The following is a 19,697-nucleotide window of genomic DNA, read 5'->3' as shown; positions in this document are numbered from 1 at the left end:
AAAGTAGGAAACTACCTAAGAAAAAGTAAAAAGGAATCAGCAGCTAACGTTCTAAAGATTTCCCTTTATTCTAGCACTCAACTTTGAATTAGAGACTTAGTCTTCAATAGGTAGTGTTTAGTAGCTTTAGAATCAGAATTAATGCTGGTTTTGGTTCGAAATCAGTCATAATTTATTGACCTCCGATTCCAGGCGAAGGAATTGGACTTCCGAACCACCATTGTAGTACGGGAAAAATTATGACATCAATTTGCAAATTCTGTTTTGATCTTGCCAGTAAAATATTCTTTCAGATTGCAGCAGCCAGCAGTGTTTTATTTTGCTGGTGGTTGGCCGTGCAAGCATGTTCATCAATCAATATATTTTGTCTAGATGTTAGTGTCATTTATTGGTAAAAAAGGTAGATGATGATTGATGTGATGAATTCATCTCCCAGTCACTGTAATTTTGCCAAGAAGAAGTAGAGAAATGCCATCTTTTGATTAAATTGCTTGATGTAAAATTTCTATGCAAAATTTGTCCAAGAAACATGCTAGCTCATGTTAACTGTTAATTCAATCCCAGAAATGGAGAGTCCATGTTTGACTTTTGAAGTCAAAGGTAGTCCTTCTCAAAGTACTTGTATTAGACTGCTTTTTAGCACTATCTTGTTGTTCTGGCCTCTGGGAAAGGAAGGAGAAGAAAGAAACTCACATCTCTAAACCAAAATGCAATCATGAAACGAGATTGTGCAAGGAACTCATGAATGTTATGTTGTTACCAATCTATCAATTAGGCAGGAGAAGAATCTGTGTACTAACTTTCTCTTCTATTTGAAATTCCTTGTCACTACCAAAATCCTTTTTGATTCTACGATGGCCCTTTTGTTCCATTTTATCTTCTCTTCTTGTAATTTGTTCTAGACTTCAATGTTTTCGTTATGTCATAACTGTATGTTTTAAGGTTACAGTGTTAATTCGATTTTGGCATTTTCGATGGACATTTTAGTACGTTACTGACAAAAAGTGGTGATTTTGTTTTGATTTAATTTAGAATCGAGGATCTGCTATTGGCTCAGCTGCAAGATCGCTGCTTCAAATATTTCTTGAGGTAAGGGATGGTGGCTGAGTCATGGTTTCGTGGTCTATGGAAATCTTCAAAGAAGCATGACCTTGGCCAAGAAAAGGCGCGGATTGGAGTGTTGGCTTTTGAGGTAGCAAGCCTACTGTCCAAGCTAGTCNTGGCATTTTCGATGGACATTTTAGTACGTTACTGACAAAAAGTGGTGATTTTGTTTTGATTTAATTTAGAATCGAGGATCTGCTATTGGCTCAGCTGCAACGTCGCTGCTTCAAATATTTCTTGAGGTAAGGGATGGTGGCTGAGTCATGGTTCCGTGGTCTATGGAAATCTTCAAAGAAGCATGACCTTGGCCAAGAAAAGGTGTTCGCTTTTGAAGTAGCAAGCCTACTGTCCAAGCTAGTCCATCAATGGAATTCTCTTACTGATAAGCAGGTTATGAAGTTGAGGGAGATCAGTAATTCTGTGGGTATCAAGAGGCTTGTATCAGAYGACGACAATTACTTAGTAGATTTGATATGTGCTGAGATGCTACATAATTTGGAAAACGTGGCAAGAGTAGTGACCAGGCTTGCAAAAAAATGCAGTGATCCCCTTTTAAAATGCTTCGAGCATGCATATGATGATTTGATCAAGTTGGGAGTCGACCAGTATAACTGGCAGTTCACTTGGAAGAAGATGGACAAGAAAGTCAAAAAGATGGAAAAGTTCGTTTTTGTGAATGCGAATTTGTATCAGGAAATGGAAACCCTCACAGAGCTTGAACAAATCCTGAGGAGAATGAAGAGCAACGATTACCAAGATAGCATAACTTTGGTCGAGCATATGAAGAAATTGGCGTGGCAGCAGCAAGAAGTCAAATGGCTGAAAGAGATATCTCTGTGGAACAGGACTCATGACTATGTGGTTCTCCTTCTGGCAAGATCCATATTCACTATTTTCAATAGGATTGGGCATGTATGCATACCTCTGTTAACGGACTACTCTGATTTCCTAGATTCTGATCATATCTACCGCAGCCAATCTGTATCGGCATTGCTTCAGTCTTATATTCACCCGTCTGAGAATGGTTCTCCTGTGAAAAATTGCCATATTAATCCGAATGCTGCTTGTGTTACAACCCCACATAGGATTGAAGATTCTGAGGTCGAACTTCGTACTGTTAGTAGCTCTAAACAGAATATCTTTGATGCTCCTCCGGAAACTCTTGGTGCTGCTGCTTTAGCACTGCACTACGCTAATGTCGTTATCGTACTTGAGAAACTTTTGGCCTCTCCCCACTTAATCAGTCATGATGCAAGAGATGATCTGTACAATATGTTGCCAAAAACCGTTAGAAGCGCTCTCAGAGTGCGGTTAAAACCATACACGAAGAGCTTGGCTTCATCAGATTACGATAGAGATTTGGCAGAAGAATGGAGTGAGGCAATATCGGCCATTTTAGAATGGTTATCCCCACTTGCTCATAGCATGATACAATGGCAATCGGAGAGGAGTTTTGAGCAACAAAATCTGGTTTCTAAGACGAACGTGCTTCTTGTACAAACTCTCCACTATGCAAATCAAGAAAAGACCGAAGCCACAATAACCGAGCTTCTCGTTGGTCTCAACTACATTTGGAGATTTGGCAGAGAAGTGAATGCGAAAGCTGTTGGAATGTGAAAGTGGTGGATTAATCGATGATTCTTTAAATTTGGCAAGTTAGCAGCATGTTTTCAGCTTTCTGGCAATGACAAACAGCTCCCTTCCCAAAGGCATCGGCTCCTGTTTCAGGAGCCGTTTGCGGGTAGAAGTTGAACCACCATCGTCTTTCTGATCAAGCCCGGTGATCACAATACTTGGGTCTCCCTCTCCCCTTCCTGTGGTCAAAAGGTACGGTTCGAAAAATCTAAAAGTAGTTGTTTCATCAAGCGACCTTTTGGCATAGAATTGATACGGTATTTGCTTGTTAGGTGGGTGTGTTATTGTGTAGATGTATAGGTAATGGTCAAATATTCTCTAGAGATTTGTGGATTTACAAAGTTCTCCTTATAAAATATAACATGTTTGAAATTGAGCAATTATCAAGCATTTATGGTCGATATGTGTTTGCCTAGCTTATTTTTGAAAGCGATAATCTGCGCTTAAGGCACCAGTAATCCACGTGGCCTAGGCCGATTGTCCCCACTCCCCAGCGCCAAAAACCCCATATACCGTATTCTTGGGGTGCGATAGGGATGTTTTTTTTTTTTTTTTTTTCTGTTTTGTTTGGTTTGACCTGGTCTTTATCATTCGGCTTTGATTAAACAATAAACCGTTTTGACGTTTGGGTAACTCAGCTGGTAAGATCTTTGATTTGCTTTTTTAGTTACCGATTCAAGTCCCTTCATGTTCATTAAGGTAACGTTTGGTATGCATACATGATTGGACTGGACAAGAGGGTAGGGCTAGACAGAGCAGGACTGAACATTTTTACCAAACATAACAATGTCTGTCTGGTGTTTGGTACGACGAGGACCGGACATGACAGAACTAGACAAATTGCCCTATAAAAGTTGTTTGATTATTTATATATCATACAATAATTATAATTAAGACAAATAATGTAAATGATTAAATGATTTAATTTACAAACATTTTTACACAATTTTCAAATACGTAAATCCATGCATATATAATAGTAGCAAATTTGAATGAATTTTTAGATATAATTGATGGTGGTTCGAACGCACGATGAAGATTGTTGTAACAACAATGGTTGTGGAGGGAAAAACATTGGTGATTGGTGGACAATGGTGGTTGTGGAAGACGTGAAGATTGTGGATAGTGATAGTGGTGGCGATTGATAGTGGGGAGCCGATGTGGTGGAGGTAGTCGATGGTGGTGATGACATAGTGGTAGCCGATGGTGGTGGTGGAGGTGAGGTGGCCCACGGTGGTGGTGGTGGTGGTGGTGGTGGTGGTGGGGATGAATGGTAGTGGTTGGTGCCAACGGTGGTTGTGGAGGTGGTGGAGGAGGTTGCAGTAGATGAGGTGGTGGAGGTGGATGGGTGGTGGTTGTGGAGGTGGCAATGGAAGGTGGTCGGCGATGGTTGTTGTAGTGGAAGCAGTGGTGGAGGTGGCTACCCATGGCCGACGGTGCTACTAGTGGTGGCGGCGGTCGTGACTAGCAGTGATGACCACTAGAATAAATATCATATTAAAGTTGTATATCAAACGAGAGTTAATTAACAATATTTTAGATTATGTCTCATTCTTGTTCCACCTAAAGAAAGTCTTTTTTTGTCTCACGCTGTCTCATCTTGTCCAGTCCTTGTCCTTGTTCCATGTCAGTTCTTGTCCTGTTCCATATCGCGCATAATATGGATAATAATTTTGTCTCGACACATGTAAAAAATGTAGCCCGAAAGAGTTAATATCAGGGTCTGTTCAAGTTGGTAATACATTTACGATTATTTTTTTCATGTTAATTTAGTTATTTTGGAGTATTGAGTTTCGAAGGTACTATTATCACACTTTTATGCATTATTGTTATTTTCATCGTTTATTACTTGCAACTTGAAGCCACTTCTTACAACTTATCTGAGAACACAACTGCACTGTACACGTAGATCATTACGTAACCTTTTTCTATTTGCTTGAAAAATGAATGTTGTATTTATATAATGCTTCAAACCTCACATAAGTGGCCCTATTGTTAAATGAGTTGGTCTTGGACACAAATTGATTAAAAATCGGCATGAACAAAGAAAACATAAGTTGACTAACACAACAAGCAGTTTTCGACATGCTGTTGGCTTTTGGCCTAGCTCGGGGAGAGAAGGTTGGTGATGTTGAACCGTTCACTTGAACACTGATGTCTTATGATGTGGTGTGAGAATTAATGACGATATTTTCTGCAACCTACGTGCTTCGAAAAGATGTGTTCTTATTTCAATAGATTTGTTGCATAAAGCATCTTGTACAAACAACTTAGATGGACAGTGGGAACACTCTAACATTACTCTGTAAACGTGTATATCATCTTATTGATCAAGGCATGGTTGTTTTATATTTTAGGTTACCACGCAGCCGAAACACAAGATAATCTAAGAAAGTTTTTTTGAAGACAAATTTATTATCAAGACGTATTTCCGAGTTGATTTTTGGTTTACAAGAAAACTTCATATTCCGCTATCGCATACGGGTACCTTACATGTATATATGTAACAATATGTTGAGATTAATTCTCAGAAAACTTATCATTTCTATAGTTTTCCTATGTATATTAAATAGCATATACATAAATTGAAAAAATTGAAAATTTGTGGGCATATTTTATAAAAAAGATTCTGTATAATAGATTTTTTTTTAAATTCTAAAAGAAATAAAATACCATAACTTCTTGAAATAAATTTTGTTAAGAAAAATTGTATAAAAAAATAACGTATTTTAATTTAATTCTTGTTTTGAATAACGTTATTATTTTTTCATGTAATTTGTCCCTTTTGTAATTATATTATATCAATATTTTTGTTTTGAAATCGTTGGAAATATTCGGTTAGGGATCTTTTTTGATTGAAGGACCGAATTTACTACGCCTTGCTATGTATCTATCATATTCTCCTGTTATTTCTTTTTTAAATCGTAATTTCTCGTGATCCTCTTCACATGCATTGCCTCCTCTACATATATAAATAACCGGCCACCACCACCATCTTTTCGTATGGCGTCGCCGAGTGCTCGAAGGTCCACTTCTCTCGGTGAAGCGGAAACTCGACTCACTGATTCCGACAAGATTGAAGGCAAATGCGGCTTGGACGCTGCCGACTGGACCAAGATCGATGTATATGCTCTTCCTCATAGGCTTTGGGTTTAGTTAAGATTTTATGTTCAGTTTCCGTCCATTTTACGATCAGATTTTATAATCGATTCCGTCGTTTATTTGTGGAGTTTACAGCATCCCGCTTCTTATGGATTATCTGAGATTTTGTTGAAAGCTGAGCGCGTTATGGCTGATGTAAGCTTTTCTGGAAATTAAGATTTTAATTGACCAATTCATGTGTGTTTTTCTTGTTTCCAATGACAACTTGCTATATATTCTCTTGCCTATTGAACACCAACATTATTCTGTTTATAGTACTTGACAACCTGCTATAATGTTTCATGTAGTTAACAATTTTCTCTAAATTGCTCAAAATGTCGTATCGATCTTGAAGGTCAAATGTAATCTACTTCACATCCAGCGTAAAATTGTTCCTTTGTTTTTTTCTTTTATGGGAATGGAGGGAGATTAGATGTGGATATGGATTATTTTTATCTCACTGATCGAAGACAAAAATGTGATTGCAAATGTGTCTATGGCAACTGATACCATATAGATTTTTTATGTAGTTCTTCTTTCATGGTTAGATGCAAGTTCTTTGTTGTATTTAATGCGGTATGGTGTTTAGGGTTTAGGCAAGCGAACTTTATTAGAAGTCCCTCAACAAGATATGTGTATGAACACATGGTAAGAAGAACATGCATCTTTTATCATTACAATTATCTTTTTTTCTATTTTTTATTCATGAATGCTTCTCTAAGTTTAAAATACATTTCTTATGACAAAAATAATCCATGTATGCTGCCTATAGTTTAATTCAGTACCCCTATAGTTATATGTTTCATGTTTAATGGCATCGAGTTTCAGTTTCATATCATAGGCTTTGTTATTGAGTTATAAGATTTTCAAAGATGACTTCATTAAGAAATTGTCCCTCGACCCCAACGGAGCGCTTATGGTCAATCCCTGTCGCCTTGTAACCAATGTGGCATTAGGTCTCAGGTTTTGATTTCCACTAGATGTTTATCAGTCCTGCACTTGTGTCTCTGGCAAGTTTCTTCCTGTAAAGAACCTTATGCAAATAATATTCAGTCAAGCACCATAGATGGTGGTAGCAGGGTAGCTGCATCCATTTGGTTGCCTTCAATCTTAATGGAATGCCAGTAGTTTCTGTAATAACAATTCAACAATGGTGGCCATCAATTTGTATGATTGAGAACTCTGAGAATATAAGGCAGACTGTAACATTATTGTTAGTTTGTATATACCTTACTTGTAAACTTGTCATTAGTATGTATAGTATCGGGGATATTTATGTAATATACCACATGTATATATTGTCTCCCTTTTTGTATTCAATCAATCGGCTGTCAGTATACAGAGAATACGTTTTTTTTTCTCCAGTATTCATCTTATCTCAAACCTATTGATCTAACATGGTATCAGAGCCGCCGCCTAGCATAATTGGGGGCTCGACACACTTGTCACCCAATCTAGCTTCTGTTTGAGGGGCATGTTGGACTCCCACATCGACTAGTCACGAACCAACCAGCCCACCTGTATATGTAGGGTCTCTCCTCTCTCTATAAGAGCTATCTTAAAGAGAGACACAGGGGTTAGTTATATAATTATGTTTTCTTTGAGTTAAGCATCACTTGCTTGTTTCCAATACATTCTTCTATCCTCTTTCTTGTTCTTTGTATCCTAATCCGTCTCTGCAGGAAGGTATGATGTAGACTTGTTCTGGCACTGTTATGCCACTAATTTTATTTCATTGTGTTCTCTGAGTTTGCATATACTGCTGTTAGGGGTATGGTGTTCTTGTTAACATCGATGAAGCAGGTACTGTGTTCGTGACCATTCAGGGGTTATATAATTATGTTTTCTTTGAGTTAAACATCACTTGCTTGGTTAAGATACATTCTTCTATCTTCTATTTAGTTCTTTGTATCTTAATCATTCTCTGCAGGAAGGTCTTGTGTATTATGACACTTATTTTTATTTCATTTGGAAGTGTTCTCTGAGTTTGTGTATTTTTGCTGTTAGGGGTATGGTGTTCTTGTTAACACCGATGAAGCAGGTACCGTGTTCGTGACCAATTTCCGTCTTCTTTTTTTGGTAAGTTGTCCATCTGGCTACTGAAGAGTGCAGTAGTATAAACCAACTTATTTTCTGATAAGAGTATTGAGCCAACTATATTTTCCAGTTGGAGAGCTTATATTTGATGGGACAAAGTATTCAATGAAAATGTATTCTGTTCAGTGGAAGTTGGCTCCACATATCTAGAAAATATTCCATCTGTCATGTTGTTTTGTTTCTTCTTGTCTTAGAGAACTTGTGAAAGCAGTCTATTTCCATCTGCTTGTGGGACAGGCTAGAAAAGTGTATATTGTAGCAATGGTTATAGATGACCTTTGATAGCAGGCAATAATATGCACGGGCAGAAGCTTTTTTTGCATTTTCTATTCTCATAACAAAAATATTTATATGTTTACCAAACATATAGCAGTCCAGATGCTTCTTACATTTGTGTAAAGAGCCTGCTAACGAATGAATTGTGTAAAATGATCTGTAGCATAAATGGTTGTCTCATAGATGTACATTCCATCTCAGGTGCCTTGTTATGCCGAATACGGCAACGTGCAATCACATGGTTCTTGCTAATTTCTAATATTGTCATTACTCAACAACTGGTTAATTGGTTACACCTTACATGTGCTAAACTATGGTTGCCATAGGCATGTAGGGTCACTGAAAAAACACATGCATGCACACTATGTCAATTTCTTCAATATCTGACATACATTTCTGTTATATTTTTTAAGAGTGAAGGATCCAGGGATGTTATTGCTCTAGGAACAATACCATTGGCTACCATTGAAAAGTTCAATAAGATTGTAAGTTTTCCTTTCTGAATTTTTACAGGTTCATTTTGATATTACAGCTTGTGCCACTCTTCTGTTTGAAAGAATACTTCCTTGACTACTGTTGTACGTTTCAAAATTCATGGCTTTGGGGGATGATGAGAAATTAAAATAATACGACTTTGGATTTTGGCATGAACTATTGTTTGTTCCAGAAACTTGGCAAATGATGGACGTTAAGAAGATGAAGTAATAGATAAAGAAATCAAGAAGAGGCCAAGTGAAGGTACAAAATCATTATTGACAAGGATTAGAAGAGAAGGGAAAAAATAGTAGTTCATTAAGTTGTTTGGCTTTAATCTGGTTATTGTTAGAACACTTATCCTAGCAATATTTTAGTCATTTTTAGGCCACTTACTGATTTTAAATTACTAGTAGAATTATTTTCAGTATTTAGCTTTATTATTTATTTGTGGTGTCATTGGCTAGATGTGGTGCTATCTTGTGTAAGCTCCTCATTCTCTGCTGCTGCCTGGCAAGAGGCAACTTGCTCGCTCAAAAGGGAGCCTCACAACATGTGCCTTCCAGTAAATCTACTTGATCAGAACTGTTTGCCACTAAATTCTCTTTTTTGGGATTCAGCGCCTCCAAGTCATATAGTCCTTATTTTGTCCATCAGGATGGCATGCTAAGGAAAATAAGCGCATAGTTAGACCTTTCATTCACTAATTATCAAGTAGCTTATGTTGAAATACGTGTTATAGCTTTGACGATCTGTCTGAAATCTTCTTCTTTCCAGAATATCCTTATTTTCTTCCCCAAGCTAATTTTGTAGCGCTTTGACTATTTAAAATTGATGCTAAAAAATTGGTTCTTGTATCTCTCCTGGTAGACTGATATATCTTCATTCTGTGATTACGGGGATGTAGGTAATAAAGCAGCCATCAGGTACTCGGCAGTCGGAGAAGACTCCTACACGTAGGCTTCTTCAGGTCGTCGGTATGGTAGATCACTTCTACACATGATATTTTTTGCAAAGTTCAAATATCTTGGATATCAAAAATGTTTATTTACTTGTGTATGCCAACAAAAAAATCTGTACAGATGGTATTTCTGTTTAGAATGGGTCATGAGTCAAATGGGTTGGGTTTGGGTTGGATTGATCCGGTTGATCCAACACCTTTTTTCTCCCTTCTAAATTTCTTTTTCATATTTTGGAAGAAGTTGACATCACATACACACACCTATGTGTATCTATGCACACACGTAACGAGAACAATAATAGTAACTAATGGATTATGAATGCTTTGAGCTAAAATGTGTGTGTGTGTGTGTATATATATCATAGTGTGTGTGTGTGAGTTCGTTAAATTGAGCATGTGCTTCTAAAAAATGTGTCTAGTTTAGAGAGAGTAATAAGCATAACTCCAGAGAGGTTTCCTGAGAAAAAAATTAGGTTTCGTAAAGCTTGTTGCAAACTGAAATTTTTGTAAAAAGTACATGATGTTATACAGGATTTTCTTATTTTATTTTATTTGGTTGACCTAAATCACCCAAGTCAAATGCAACCTGATCCAACCTATACTTTGGTGGCTTGTTTTGAAAATGGTTGATGTATATCAATTTCTAACTTGGGTTGATAACTTGAAATGAATTTTGTTGATTTCTTATATGGGGTTGTTTGAAACCTAACCCACCTAGTAGGTAACCTTCTGCAGGCTCTATATAAGTAGGGTTCTAACTTTAGCCATTAATGTCATGATATTCTACATCTTTATATGATAAAACTTGTTCTTGGTGCCCAGTTATCGAGTCCTGACAACTGTTTCTCTGTGTGTGTGTGTGTGTGAAAAACTGTTGATTATAGCTGCCTTGGCTTATGCTTTACCATGTCTTAGTTCAGTTGATTGTTGGCAGATTCTAGTTAGGCGATGTAGTTCTTGATTCGTGTCATATGCATGATAATTTAAAAATCTACTTAGCCATGTTTGTTGCTTTTGCAGGCAAAGATATGAGAATCATTATCTTCGCCTTTCGCCCTCGGACTAAGCAGGTCATTTATGATCATTGCACTTCTATTTTAACTTTTTTTGTAATATCATGGTAATTTAGCTTATACTTAAATAACAAGCTCTAGAATCCCATGAAAAGTGGGAAGAAATTAAATGCCATCATTGTCATGAAATAAATCCTTGAAGTTGCTGGTCCCTTCCACATCCTTAGGAGGTAATGCTTACTATTTTTCCATAACCGATTTGTAATTCTCAGAGTTTATAATCATGGTGATTTAGTGTTCTTAAAGAACAAACTTTAGAACGCCATGAGAAGTGAGAAGAAATGTTATCATTGTCCACATCCTTGGGGGGAAATGCTTGTAAATATTTTCCCTATATTTTGTTTGGCCTGCAAATTGACGTCAAATCTCAAATGGCAGGTTTTAGTTACATGAAGTGGCTAAGGTAACTCATATTTGACTTTCTACTTGTGATTTTGAGATGAAGCAATGAGCATTATATGATTGTGGCAGTGGCTAGATTTTTTTGGTTTCATTCTACTAACACACATTTGCTCCTGAATGATGTTGTTTTAGGATTAAAATATCCTGGAAAAGAGATTTGCTAGCTTGGTTGTGGTTACTTGCATTACTTGATTTGCCAACTTTAGAATCCATTGACCAGATCGGGAGTGTTCAGTAATTCTAGAACAATAGGAACCAAATTCAAGTTCATAATAAGTTAACAGTGATATCAAGTAAATACTCTCTTTTTTCCTTTTTCTTCTTTATGTAAAACTGTAGATGCACATGGCATCCACCTGGGAAAGGCAGAATTGAGCCTGTGTGAGAAATGTGCTGTTCTTTCTCTGTTCTACTTATTTTCTTTTGAATGGCTTTAACACGTCTTATCTTTCGAATGCTGATTATTGAACAACATATAGAGATCTAGTTCTTTGGTGCACTTTTTATTCATAATTTCAATTCTAAGGAGATGTGGTAGCATTATCGCAATGGTTTAAAAAATGGGCTTTATTTTGATATATGTTGTCAAGGATAATTCTAATAATAGGATAGCCCTATTTATTATCATGAAAGCACTTTTAGTTTGAAATTTAAACTTTGTGCTAAATAAGATCTCGTCAACACTTGGCCATTGCCAATGCATTCTTTACACATTTGGCAGCAAACTATGTTTTCAAGATGACAAAATTGATATAGCTGGCTCTTAATCTACAGAGACGTGCTGTTTTTGTTGCATTATCGAGATGGACAAGGCCTGCAAGACTCTGGGATCTCTATGCCTTTTCTTCTGGTCCTTCCAAATGCAGTACGACCAATCCTAAAGTGCGGCTAATGAACGAGTACTACCGGCTGCTTGGCATGGGATCAATTCGTTCATCAATTGGTACCATAGAACGTGGTTCATTCAAATTATCTAATGATTGGTGGAGGATTAGTGATGTGAATACAAGTTATGACATGTGTTCAACTTACCCATATGCATTACTAGTTCCCAAATCCATCAGGTGAGGCATCTTCTAGTCGTGCTTCCTTGTTTTCGCTCTTTAATTATCTGAGCTTAGCATCGGCACTTCTCTTTCAATTTTATATTACCTCGTCACTTGTGTTGCTGACTTCAGAGATAAAGATCTGCTGAAAGCTTGTACATTTCGTGCACGTTGTAGACTGCCTGTAATATCATGGTGTGATAAACGTAAGCACTGGATTCCAGTAGTCATTAATCATTATCTTGATTAACATGAATCTGTTGGAATACATCCTTTAGTGGTGAATTCTAATATTCCTATTAGGCACTTATGTATTGAATTTAGTTTTATAGTCATTCAAAACTCGGCATGCATCCACTAACCTTAACATCTTGAACATGCAGTTTATGTCAACATACTTTGCATTTATTTTGTTGATACACAGGCACTGGTGCTGTCCTTGCTCGATCATCCCAACCATTAGTTGGCCTTATGATGAATATGAGGAGGTAATGCTTACTTTACGAAGTCAAGGACTCAAGGGTGCTCCTTTGGTGGAGTTACCCAATGCTAACAAGTCCCTTATATACATCACATTTAGTCACAATTGTCTCATGATGACATAATGCAGCAACGCTGATGAGAATCTGGTTGGTGCTCTGTGTACTCGACTTTCTAGTGGAAAAGAAGGACGTAGGTAAAGCCTTCTCTTCCTCACCCTATCTTCCTTGATAAAAGGATTTTATGGTGGTTGTTTCGATTATATGCTTTTGTTTCCTCCTTTTCTTTATTCTGAAATTTCCTTGGTTGATTTTCTATCTTACCTGAGACCATTTTATGGTAACACTTATTGTTATTTTGTCTATATCTAATTTACCAACATATAATGCAAATGACATCTACCAAAATGAATATCCTTTTCATCTTAGGAAGTTATATATAGCTGATGCAAGACCCCGTAAAAATGCTTTGGCAAATGGAGCCATGGGTGGGGGTTCAGAGTCATCTTCCAATTATTTCCAGTCTGAGGTCTGTCAAAGGTTTGAGCTAGAACTATGTGTTCCCCTCGCATGACATATGGTTTTTGATTTCTAACATCAAGTTCTCTGTACATATCTTCTTTTAGATTGTATTCTTTGGGATAGACAATATCCATGCTATGAGAGAGAGTCTTGTTCGTCTCAGAGACTACTTGGATACACATGGGACTAAATCATCGGATGGCATGTCATCATTCTTGGTATGAATGGAATCCCTAAACATCTAACTTTACCTGCAACGTGAAATTGGAACATTATCTTATATTGCTATATATTTCATGAAGTGGTGGGAGTCAGGCTTCTGCATTTGTCTATGTTGATTGATGTTAGTTATGGATATTTAGGAGGGTTGATGTATAGACTTTTAAAAGTCTACTTATTCTGTCTGTTGTCAGTATTTGTTTCTGTAAGAGGATGTAATCCCTTGCCCTCTCCATTCTATTAACCAAAAATATATAACAATACAAAGAGCTTACAAAGGAAACCTACATTATACATGAAAGGAAACAAATCAAAGCACATATTAGAAATATTATTTACATAACGACTATCACACCCCCGCGGTCGAATAAGGAGGGGACGAACGGTGAGACTGGACCGAAATTCCGAGAATAAGGTGGAAGGAAGGCCTTTAGTGAATATGTCAGAGTATTGAGACGAGGAGGTAACATCACACGAACTTGACCAATGGCAACTTTCTCTTGAGCAAAATGGATAACCATTTCAATGTGCTTGTATCGTAAACTTGCTGTTTGTGCTCAATTATATGCACAAAAATCCGAGTGTTTGCCTTTCGTAGGAAATGCTGATTTATGGGCTGTAGTATCTGTGATCTTTTTTTTGGATGAAGTAATAAATTACATGATACTCAAGCTCTTGTCAAGTTCTTATCTCCCTTCTTGTCACTGCAGTTTGCATTCTGTTTGTCTTGTGCATGACCACCTCAGTTTAACTAGAGGTAAGCGTTAGTTCATTTATGGTCTAAAGGGTTGTGAATCAGACTGGACCTTCTAAATTACCTTTGTGATGCCATAGCCAAAATACATGACTTCACACTAACAAATATGTATGCACAGGAAATTTCCCCAGTAGTATGATGTTGATTGGAGACATTGTTCAAGGAAAATATTAGTGCTTTTGTAGCTTGCAATATGTCCACACCCTTGTCTCCCTTGCATGATTGTAATGTGTATGGTCTATTCCAACAGAGAAATGGTGGATGGACTTGGGGTGGAGGTAATCTCAGCAGTATGTCTGCTTCAGTATCAACCTTTGGTGATAGTGGTTGGTTAATACATATTCAGAATGTATTGGCTGGTTCTGCTTGGATTGCTGCTCGTGTTGCCTTGGAGTCGGCATCGATGCTTGTTCATTGCAGGTAAAATCAATATGTGCTCTTAGCTTGACAAGAGGTCCTACATATTTTAAGTGTTTGATATGTTGATCCATCAATTGCTTAGCTTTATCCAAACATAATATGACAGTGGTGATAGGTACCTGAAAGTTTCTAGATCCTGCCTGGATTTTTCTTAATGTTCTATATATTCTCTGTGAGCGTTGTACTCTTAAGCTTTCCTTCTGGAATTTTGTTATACTGCAGGTAGCTTCGTTCCACTTGTGTCAGTTGTGTGTATTCTGACGAATGATTATATTCATAAGTTGTGACAACATTTTCAAATGTAATAAAGAGAGTAAACCAAACCTAAAGAACACAGTATATTTACACCCGGAGGTGGGGTCTGGGGAGGGCAAAATGTACCGCAAAGAGTAGAGCAGTTGTTTCCGTGAAAAGAGGCTAAAAACAGGAAAGAACAGCAAGTATAGATTACGCCTACCATCACAAAGGATTAGCCATCGGTGAAACAAATTGTTAGATATATATAGTAAACTGGGGTTTTGCTTAGCATGGTTTCCTTAAATAGGTTACTTAGTTGTATATATATTGACGTATTAAAAGATGTCAGGAAATATATTACCTGATCCCCTGAATATATTTACACAAATCAACTATAGAATCGCGCTAATATATTAGCATAGCATATTCAAGAATCCTAAAGTTAAGATATCTAGAAAACCTTGTCCTACTGCTAAATTAATTTTTAGAATTGCCCAGAATGGCTTTGTCCCCTCCCCCTTCCAAAATTCAAGCTGCTTATTAGTACCTTAGAGACTTGGAGTTTATGAGTTTTCAATTTATGAGAACTGGGTTTGTGGAAAAGTTAAATACCGGATTTCTATTAATTGCTTTGAACTTGTCCGGAGCAGGTGCAGTAAATGAATTTCATCTGATCTACTAGCAGATTATACAGGTCTTTATATTTTCTTCACAGCAATCTTGTCCAGCAACAGGCTGGACTTTTTAGCCAATGCAAGTATCAACTTATCATTGCCCAGAATAGTTAGTGGACCTTCTGGTAGTAAGCTTCAGTCGTAACTGTGATCTTTCCAGTTTTGTGCTTTGTTTCTGATACAATAAAACAACTACCTCCCCCCTCTTCCTGATACAATAAAACAACTTCCATGCTTATCTGTATTTTCTATTGCTCCTTAATTGTAAAAATTAAAAATCATGTTGGTATGTTTTATGTTGACAGCTCTGGTTGTTTCAAGCTGTATTCATTCTATATTCTGCTTCAAGGTTGTCAATGAAATCATTATTGCACGACAATATAGATGTATTAGAGTTTCAAGAAAAAAAAATCTGTTTATATCACATTTTTCATCAGCATGCAATTGTGTTGTGCAGTGATGGATGGGACAGAACAAGCCAGCTAGTCGCCCTTGCAAGTTTATTGCTTGATCCATATTACCGGACCATAGATGGATTTCAGGTATTGACTGGGCATAATACATTTGATTACTGAAAGTTCCTATATGATGTAGGATTTAATATGTTCATCGAGGTATGGAATACATTCCTGATTGCCTTGTTGGTACAATATAAAAGGAAATTTCTCCCATGATATGAAAAATTGGCCTTTGTATTCTCATCTAAGAACTTGTTCAACCATTTTATTTGCTGAGTTTTGGATTGGTAACTAAAAGCAAAATTAAGAGCATAGTTCCTCGGGGGATAACAAACTGATTTGAATGAACAACAACAAAGATGGTATGAACTCCAATTTATTTAGCAACTGAATTACATGATCAGCCTTGGGGTCTGTTTTTTGATTAATTAGGTTAATAATTTATTTTTTCAGTCATTGCAATGACTTTGAATGGTTGAATTGGATAAGGAATCTGGATCATTCTTAATAGAAAAAAAAAACAAAGAAACCACCCCTTAGAGCAACTCCAATCGAACGGCAAAACTCTAGTTTTGCCGTTCTTTTGGATCCAATCGTACGCCAAAAACACCAAAGTTTTGCCGGAGGAAGGAAATGAACGGCAAATTTGCCGTGGAAGAGATGAACGGCAAAAGGTTGGAGTTGAGTATTTTTTTGGTGTTTATGAGCCCACCTATTTAGTGTTTTTTTTGGTGTGAAGGTTGGAGTTGCCCTTAGTTAAGTTTCACATGTCATTCCTTGCCAAAAGAATGCATATTTGCATCCTTTGACCATCAACTTTGTCCTCCATAAATTTGCAGTGTTAAGTTGATCAGGTATAGAAGGCTAAAATCGTAGTTTCATCCCACCACTCACAGTGAAACAAACCAATCGCCTTCCCTCCACCGCATTGATGTTCACTATTTTTACTTTGGGTTCATCTCTAAAATAGAATAGAACACCAAAATCAAAAATCAAAACTAAAATGAAAATGAAAATAGAAAAAATAACCAAAATCAAAAAGATGCATATAAAAACCAAATTGAAACCATAAATTTAAATCAAAAACCTCCGTGAAAATACAGAATAAATTTTATATAGAACATCAAATTTGAAAATTAAAGAAAAATCCATAATTAACAAAATGAAGAAATAAATCAAAGCAGGAATGAAAAATCAAAATCAAATACATAAGCTTCCTTGTCATCTTCTTCTCTTCAAGATTTTTAAATTCTTTCCACATATGATGTGGTCATCAATGGAGAGTGTGGTAAAGAAAGTGACAGGTGGGTTTTTTTAGTTTAATATTTTAGTTTTAGGCTGTCTTTTTTAATATAGAACAAATGGTTATATATAAACTAAATGATTTGTATTTACCAATATTACCCCTATTCTCTGGACACGTGATATGCACATGAGACATGACAATCCAACATCTGATTTAGATGGAAAACGGACGAGCAACCTGATTGGTACAGTTTATGTAATCACTCTGAATTATCTTTGAAACCAAATGACTCAGTTAAATGCTTGTGATAGTAAGGGGCACTTGGTTCGTTTCAATGGGGCGATTTACTAGGGTATGGATGATTCTCTCATTGCATTGTATTGAACCAAACACCATTATTCATCATTATTCCCATTCCTCGCCCCCTAATACCCCCAACCTATACTTGGTATGTTTGCTTCTTTGTACTTTATGTTGTTTCCGTTTTCATGCAGGCTCTTGTTGAAAAGGATTGGCTCGCATTTGGTCATCCATTTTCAGACCGAGCTGGAATGCCAAGTTTTACTGGTAGTGGCAACATGCCCTTAGAAATTTCTAGGCATTCTTCAAGTCCCAACATCTGTACATCATCTTTGCGCCAGTCATCCGGATCATTGACATCTCAAGCTCCAGTCTCTTCTAATACACAGCATTCAAACAATTATTCTCCAATATTTCTTCAGGCAAGCCTTTCCAACAATGTCTAGTTTCTTGATCTTAATTTTTCATGAAGCTTGTGTAAATTTAGCATCTTTATCTGGAATTTCATCCTATATTGATTTCATTTGACAGTGGGTTGATTGTGTCTCACAGTTATTACGGATATACCCTTTTGCATTTGAGTTCTCTTCGGTATCTCCCTTCATGGACTACATATGTTTTCTAGTCAGATTGTTTCTGCTCTTTCACACGATGATTATGTTAATGCTTTTTGACTCTTATGGATCATGAAGGTTTTTTTGGTAGATTTTCTGGACTGTGTGCTTTCTTGTCGGTTTGGGAATTTCTTGTGCAACAGGTACACATTTTGTAACGAATTATACAGTTTTTTTTTTTAAGTTTTTATAGGTCGAAACATTAGAATGCACCGTTATCGAAAGAGTAATTTCATAAATTTCAGCGAGAATGAAAGAGAAAAAGCTGGTGTTTTTGATGCGTGTGCATGCTTGTGGAAGTATTTGGATGATATGCGTGCTTCGGAAGGAAGTTCTCATGTACACTACAACATCTTTTACAAGCCATCTAAACACGATGGTCCATTGTTACCACCAGCCGCAGCTTTAGCTCCAACATTATGGCCCCAATTCCATCTTCGGTGGTCATGTCCTTCAGAAACTCAATCTGGCGAGGTCGAAGCCCAATGCAGAAACATGATGGAGAAATACTCGGAACTCGAAAGGGTAATTAATATGCTTTACACTTATCACCTTTGGTGAGGTTTGAACCCTTGACCACCTGGGACCAGTAACTTCGATACCGCTGGGCCAATGACCCTTTGGTATTCCAAGTCATTTGTGTTGATGGTAGACAAACGCTTTTTCCCCATTTCCAAATTTTAGCAGTCCCATTGCGTTTTTCTTCTGCGTCATATATCAATATTTTCAGGCAAAGGATGTGGCTGAGAGGTATACCAGAGAAATAACGACGACAGTCAAATCCTTGACTGCCGATCTACTTAACGAGAACCAGGTCAGCAACTCGGCCGTGGCTTTGGCTAAAAAAGCCAGCAGGGAAAACACTGGCATTAAGCGAGCAATAGAGTCACTCGGATGTAGAGTTCATGTTTCAGCGAATATTGATGATAACCATATAGCCGACATTGAAGACCATCCTGCTGATCTACTCCAGACTCTAACTTCCTCTCCAACTGGAGAAACAGTAGGTGATGGACACATATATGATGAAAAGACTGATATGTTCGTCTCCATTGCTGTAGCAGCAGATGATGATGTCACCGTGAACCCGACCAATCGGATATGTGAAACTTTGTGCCCTCTACGGACACAAGATGGAGGGTGTAGGTGGCCCAATGCAGGTTGTGCTCGACTTAGGAGCCAATTTGTAGGTTTGAGAGCTGATTATGATGCTTTTGACCGGCTATCGATCCAAGATAGCTACTTCCAACCTGAATGACAAAAACTGCTTGCAGTTGTTCGAGCTATGAATATAGTACAGCGCGGGCATTTGATGTCAGCTTCTCGACAAAATGCAACGGATGGCGTTTTGCAGGTGAGTTTAAGTTCTGCTAGAAGTTTGACACAAGGTTTTAGTACAAATATGTTGTTTAGAGCATCTCCAACATATTCTTCCAAAACGGAGAAAATGGAGATTTTGGGGGTTTTGGGTATGTTTTTTGGTCCAACAAATTCTCCAAAATGGAGAAAGTAGGAGAGAGTGTAAATTCTCCAAATTTGGAGTTCTCCCCAAAAATGAATTG

General features: G+C 37.2%; 2 protein-coding genes across 3 annotated transcripts in view; both read left to right on the top strand.

Annotated features, from left to right (window-relative positions):
- Positions 1 to 3,130, top strand: part of LOC112509972 — a 5,959-nt gene extending 2,829 nt beyond the window's left edge. Inside the window, exons 2-3 of one of the 2 annotated variants that reach the window (XM_025115213.1) lie at positions 1,033 to 1,177; positions 1,423 to 3,130. In XM_025115213.1, coding sequence (XP_024970981.1) covers positions 1,097 to 1,177; positions 1,423 to 2,721 — 1,380 coding nt within the window. In that variant the 5' untranslated portion in view covers positions 1,033 to 1,096 and the 3' untranslated portion in view covers positions 2,722 to 3,130. Of the gene's footprint in view, positions 1 to 1,032; positions 1,178 to 1,289 lie in introns of both variants that reach the window. The other variant, XM_025115223.1, reaches the window with a different exon arrangement.
- Positions 3,131 to 5,742: 2,612 nt separating this feature from the next.
- Positions 5,743 to 19,484, top strand: LOC112526173 (phosphatidylinositol-3-phosphatase myotubularin-1). The gene is made up of 19 exons (XM_025136548.1): positions 5,743 to 5,862; positions 5,977 to 6,036; positions 7,888 to 7,959; positions 8,667 to 8,738; positions 9,635 to 9,704; positions 10,709 to 10,758; positions 11,938 to 12,227; positions 12,342 to 12,415; positions 12,634 to 12,697; positions 12,820 to 12,885; positions 13,118 to 13,217; positions 13,315 to 13,428; positions 14,437 to 14,606; positions 15,975 to 16,059; positions 17,716 to 17,943; positions 18,053 to 18,112; positions 18,214 to 18,278; positions 18,381 to 18,660; positions 18,866 to 19,484. The coding sequence occupies exons 1-19, from the start codon at positions 5,743 to 5,745 to the stop codon at positions 19,391 to 19,393; spliced, it is 2,568 nt and encodes an 855-aa protein (XP_024992316.1). The 3' UTR covers positions 19,394 to 19,484.
- Positions 19,485 to 19,697: the final 213 nt, after the last annotated feature.

Source organism: Cynara cardunculus (assembly GCF_001531365.2).
Source record: "Cynara cardunculus var. scolymus isolate 2C chromosome LG 1, CcrdV1, whole genome shotgun sequence".
Lineage (NCBI taxonomy): Eukaryota > Viridiplantae > Streptophyta > Magnoliopsida > Asterales > Asteraceae > Cynara > Cynara cardunculus.
This window is presented reverse-complemented; position numbering and strand designations above follow the sequence as displayed.